This window comes from Nematolebias whitei, chromosome 3 (assembly GCF_014905685.2).
Source record: "Nematolebias whitei isolate Nwh7 chromosome 3, NemWhi1, whole genome shotgun sequence".
NCBI lineage: Eukaryota > Metazoa > Chordata > Actinopteri > Cyprinodontiformes > Rivulidae > Nematolebias > Nematolebias whitei.
The window spans coordinates 28,329,815-28,335,410 of NC_056500.1; the positions used below are offsets into that span (position 1 = coordinate 28,329,815).

General features: G+C 37.9%; 1 protein-coding gene across 1 annotated transcript in view; it reads right to left on the bottom strand.

Annotated features, from left to right (window-relative positions):
* Positions 1–1,062: 1,062 nt before the first annotated feature.
* crlf1b (cytokine receptor-like factor 1b) overlaps positions 1,063–5,596 on the bottom strand; it is a 12,795-nt gene continuing 8,261 nt past the window's right edge. Inside the window, exons 3-4 of the mRNA XM_037674273.1 lie at positions 3,701–3,869; positions 1,063–1,328 (exon numbers count right to left, since the gene is read on the bottom strand). Of these exons, the coding sequence (XP_037530201.1) occupies positions 1,063–1,328; positions 3,701–3,869 (435 nt within the window). The remainder of the gene's footprint in view (positions 1,329–3,700; positions 3,870–5,596) is intronic.

Here is a 5,596-nt window from a genome sequence, read left to right on the forward strand (position 1 = left end):
TATGTTTTTTTAAATAAAAATACATTATAAGATGAGATTTTTTTTCTGATTTACAGAATTAGTAGACAAAGTTTAAAACTCAACATTTTCTTACAAAAATACAAGCAGTTACAAATTATTCATGCAACCAGCACTTGCACTAATGATCAGTCTTAGTATTTTGGATTTAATCATCAATACGGTACTTTTAATCTTAACTATTACACATTTTTTCACAGGAGTCACAAAGTGAAAATGTCTGCTCGTTGCAGGCTTTATGTTTTGTTCCTCGGACAAATCAAAGTGTTTAAGAGTTGCAGAGTCGGCCTAGTTTATCTCACTGAAGTGATTTCTCACCCAGGTGCTTTGAAATTCAATTTGTTCTTGACAAACCATGGACTGTTGTACTGGAAATGTCTTCCACAGTTTGAACTCAAGTCTATTTTTCTTCAGTGTTTTGTCCTTGTGCTATGAATTATCGCCTTGTAGAAGCTGAAAAGACAAAAGCAAATCATTACTGGAATGATTCAATGAGAAGAAAAAAAATCTACCGTTGCTACTTTTTAAAAATGTTTGCCTCTTTTTGCTCATTTTTCCTCTGTTTTGTTCGTTACCTGACACCTTTTTCTGAAAACGATCAGCAGGAGCCTGCCACACTTTGAGAACAAGGACATCGCTCAGGTGACTGCAGACTGCTGAGCTGATTGATTCAGAGTGACTGAAGCTTTGTGTCACTTCAAGGACTTGAGTCTTATAAAGATCTAAACAATCTGAACTTTTTGCTTTGCATTTGGCCCGAGTTATTTTTGGGTAAAGGGACCTCAGTGCCATGGGAAAACAAAAGGAGCCCATTACTGCAGACTGTTAATGACACTACGTTTGTGTCTCTTTGTTGTGGCGATCAGCTGAACATCCCAAGACCGCTCGTTTAAAATCTGAAATGAAATCAGACTGACGGGAGTCTAAACCACACATTTTTACCTGATCATAACGTGCAGACTGAAACCAAAGAGACGGTTCAAGGGGAAATGTTCTTTTTTTGCTCGTTAAAAATGCCGACCATATGGTAAAACAAGAACAGGGTCAAACATTCAGCTCTGGAATCTGGTGCAGCTGTAGTGTTTGTGCTGAGCAGAGAGGGTGAAGTAAAGGGAGACTCTGCTTACCTACCTGGACGTGTGCTTTGTGGGAGTTCTGCAGCCACGCTCTCCACTGGTCGTACAGTTTGATTGACATGCCACTGCAGCCGGAGGCGTGCTTTCGGAGCCAGCTGAAGAACTGCTTGAGTTGTCGCCGCAGGGTGGAGTTCTGCTCGCTGGGTTTATCACAGGAGCCTCTCTGCAGCAGCTCTGGGGTAAAGGAAGATGGGAGAGCATCGAGGTAACTGTTACGACAGAAGAGGTCAGTTTTAGTCAGATATCAAGGCAACAGGTCAGGAGCTGGCTTTTTAAATAAACTTGTAGTTAAAATAGTTCTTCACCCCTTTGTATGCAAAGAGGAAGAAAGATTAAAAACACCATCACCAGTTTACTGCTGAAACTACTTCACAGGGGGCAACATGCACAGAAATATTACCTATATGAGATGAAATACATGTTTTTACACATATATTTTATACAAACAGTATATATAAAATTGCAATCCTAATGCTAACTTGCCCATCAATTTGTGTGTTTTAACCAGTACAAATTTGCACACAGATATACAGTAGTTCTGGTTTATGTGTACTAGTTTTACAAAATTCATAAATGTCCTAATGTTGGATTTGAACAAATGCAACACTAATGAAATCTGCATTTAATATTTTAAGTATGTGTTTGGACATAGGTGTTGGCATCCATCATGTGGTGCTCCAACACCCTCTGCACCCCTGCTTCGTGGCCTTGCATACGACAGAACATTATGAGAATATAACACTGAGTACAGCACTTTAACAAGACTTGTTTTTGTTATATTTTACTCCCCTCCCCCAATACGCGTTTAAAAATTAAGGCCAGTGAAGTTATTAAAAAAGTTTCCTTGCTTTTTTTTTTCAGAAAAACAAATGTTAAAAGTGCATATATGGGTAAAATGTATAAAAACATTCATAAACTTGAAGCAATGTTACTGAAAATAATATCACACTCCAAATATCTCACTGTGAGTTTGATGTAAATACATTTGTTCTATAAATCTAAACGCCACAAAACGTTGCACATATTCCAGATTTCACATCTAAAGTAAACAAAGCACAGATCCACAGTGTATATTTTTGATGTTTAATTTAACAAAACAGATGACATAAACGGAGCTACGGTTTCAGATGAACGTTTGGCCCCCGAGAGAGAGAAAGCTGTTGTCTGCCACAATCAATTCTTTATGGCAAACGACAGAGGCCGATAACGACTTCCTCTGTCTGGGAAATAAATGCCACACAACCTATGTAACTCATTATCTGCTCCCAAACCTGCTTCCACTCAAAGCTTTATGAGTCCTGCGTGTGTGTGTGCGCACCACAGACGGACAACCAGCTTTTTAACTTGATCAATCTTTGGAAACAGACGACAAAAATCTATGACATGTCCCCCTGGCTCTCTGCAGCTCCCTCTAATCCTCTGCTTGGAGATCTCTATCAACACATTGATGTTTGGTTTCCTGCAGCTCACATGCGGTTTGGATCTTCCTGAGCAGGATGTTTAATCAGGGATAAGGGACATTGTTTTTCCTGGTTTTAATAGGCAATGAACGGTGGATTATTAAAAGGGAACAAATGGCAGAGATTTGTGGGCATCACAGATGTTCGGGGCACATTTAAGACCAGCTAACAAAAGGAAAGACCTCAGACTTCAAGACTTAACAATTGGCTAAAGATGAACCAGAATTGTATTCATTTTTAAATATTATAATTGTTTTAACTCAGCAGTTTGTTTTATTATTTTTTAAAATAATTTATTGTTTTTACTGTTGATCTTAACTTTTCATTTAATCAACTGTTAAAGGTCCTTTTAGGGACGGGTGTAGCGAATTAGCTTTGGCTATATACACTGTGATGCAGGCATTAGATTGTTTTGATCTATGTCTATCTGTCCCTATCAAATAAACAATAAATAAATAAATAAATGTGCACTGTAAAAAAAATCTGTAATTTTTACGAAATAAAACTGCCAGAAAACTTCTGTAAAAAATATCGTGATCAGGTAGTTTTACAGATTAAGCTGTAAATTCAACAGTTTTACTAAGTAAAATTTACATATTATTTGGTAAACATAAACACATTTTCACTGTACTTATTACATGTCTTATGTAAAAATACATTAAAAAAAAACTTTTTACAGAATAATTTATGGACAAGTACATTTATAAAATATGTAAATTTAACATCTTTGTCATCTACAAATGCCAGTATTTTTACTGTAATTGAACAATTTTTTATGCTAATTCATCAGTTAAAAATTGTTACATTTACTTGTTTTTAATGTACCTATGACTTACAGTAATACATAATATTTACTACAGTGATATACTGTTTTAGATTTTATGGTATTTTACTGTTGCCATTTGACAGTTTTAACATCATTTTTTACAGACTTTTTTTTTACAGTGTAGATTTAGTTTGATCATTTCAGGAATCGTCATTTTGTTGGCCATCTTTAATTCACTTCTCAACCTATTGTTTCCATAAGAGCACATCAAGACGTGATCGGAGAGGACAATATTTTTGGGTAATACATTGTGTACCTACCACTGTTGGGTGTGGAGGCAGCAGTAGGGTGGCTCCAGTCACTCCAGATTCCAGGTTTCCTGGATCCAAAGATCCCCACAGGGTTGCACCTCACCTGGACAAAATAGACGGTTCCCGGCTTGAGGCCTGCCAGCCGACAGGACATCAGGTTTCCAACATCATCCACCACCTGAGAGACAAGCTAAATAACTCACCACCATGTGAAATATTTACCATTAAAAAAATCAGTATCAGCACAATAGATGTTTAGACTTATCCATCAATATCTGGGGAATGTTTTGAAATAATTTCACAGCACGTGTTAAAAACTACTGCACAGTTCTATATAAAAATATGTATTTTTGCATATATGTCTCATCCCAACTTCATCTACTTTAATCTTAGATTGTAGTAGGTCAGCCCTGTAGTTTAATAGAGAATCCATGTTTCCCAGACAGGCCCTGTTCTTATGTATGCACTCAAGAAATAATAAGATGCTTTGTCTGGAAAACATCAAAGAGGCAGTTTGAAAGAATATTTTCAAAAAGCTGCAGAGTGGGATCAAAGGATTTATCATCTATAAACGCCCGGTGGGAGTAAAATGTTTTTACGTAAGTCTAACAAAGTTAAGTCAGGTCTTCTGGAGGGATTTAAAAAAATACAAAACTTGTTGAAACGTTCCGCCTTGTATCCAAAAGACTTCGTCAGACTGAGGTGTGGTTACTGATAACTCGTCAAACCCATCCCATTTCCAATACAAAACATTCAGTGTAAGACAACACCAGTAGACAGTCACACATGAGGGAGACAGAAAAGTGGGTGAAAAATTTATCTGACAGACAGCTCACCCAGCCGGAGACAGAGGTCATTGCCAGGGGACTGAACTTTGTGGTTGCACCAAGAAGAATTCCTCTGGTGGAGATGATCACAGCCACTGAGTCAGCCATCCACGACAACAAAATTAAAGAGTGTGAAGCAGAACAACTCAGAATCAAAGTTTCATCCTGCCTCAGCAATGCCAAACCACTGCCTTCCAACATCAGTAGAGAGGAGAGGGATGCACTCACCACTCTTAGCAAGGACAAAAACATCATCATTCTCCCAGCAGACAAAGGAAGGTGCACAGTGATTTTGAACCAGAAAGACTATCATGAGAAAGTTATGACACTCCTTAGTGACTTAAACACTTGTGAACCTCTGAAAATAGATCCAGGAAGTGGCTACAAGAAGAAGTTTGGAAATGTATGGAGCAGGACAAGGCTATTGACCGTATTCTGTACCACAGACTGTACCCAGGGGAGGCCACACCTAGTCTGTATGGTTTACCTAAAATCCACAAACAAGGTGTACCTCACTGTGATGCCACTTGATTGTTGATATGTGCTGCTGACTATCTATGATGCTGATCTCATGCTGCTGATTATTTCATGTTGCTGTGTTCATTCATCTTCATCTACACATGCAGACTCATGCTGTTGTTTGGCACATTGTTTTGTACTATAAGTGCTTAGTATATTCTTAGTTTAGTGTATTTCTTAGTTCATACCTTAGATCTTATTACTCTTTTTCTTTACAATTTGTATTTTTGTTGGATGTAACTGGGACCCTGTGTACATAGTGTCGTTCCACCTCATGTACCACATGTGATGTGAATGACAGTAAAGACGCCTTAACCTTGACCTTTAAGACCTATTGTTAGTATGATTAACTCTGTCACTTACAATGTTTCCAAATATCTGGCGTCTGTACTCATCCCTTTAGTTGGCAGCTCAGAACACCACATACAGAACACCATGGACTTTGTGGATAAGGTGAGGGATGTCATCATGGAGACTGATGAAACAATGGTCTCTTTTGATGTCACATCACTCTTTACGTGCATTCCTGTTGATGATGCAGTAGAGGTGGTCAGTTTAA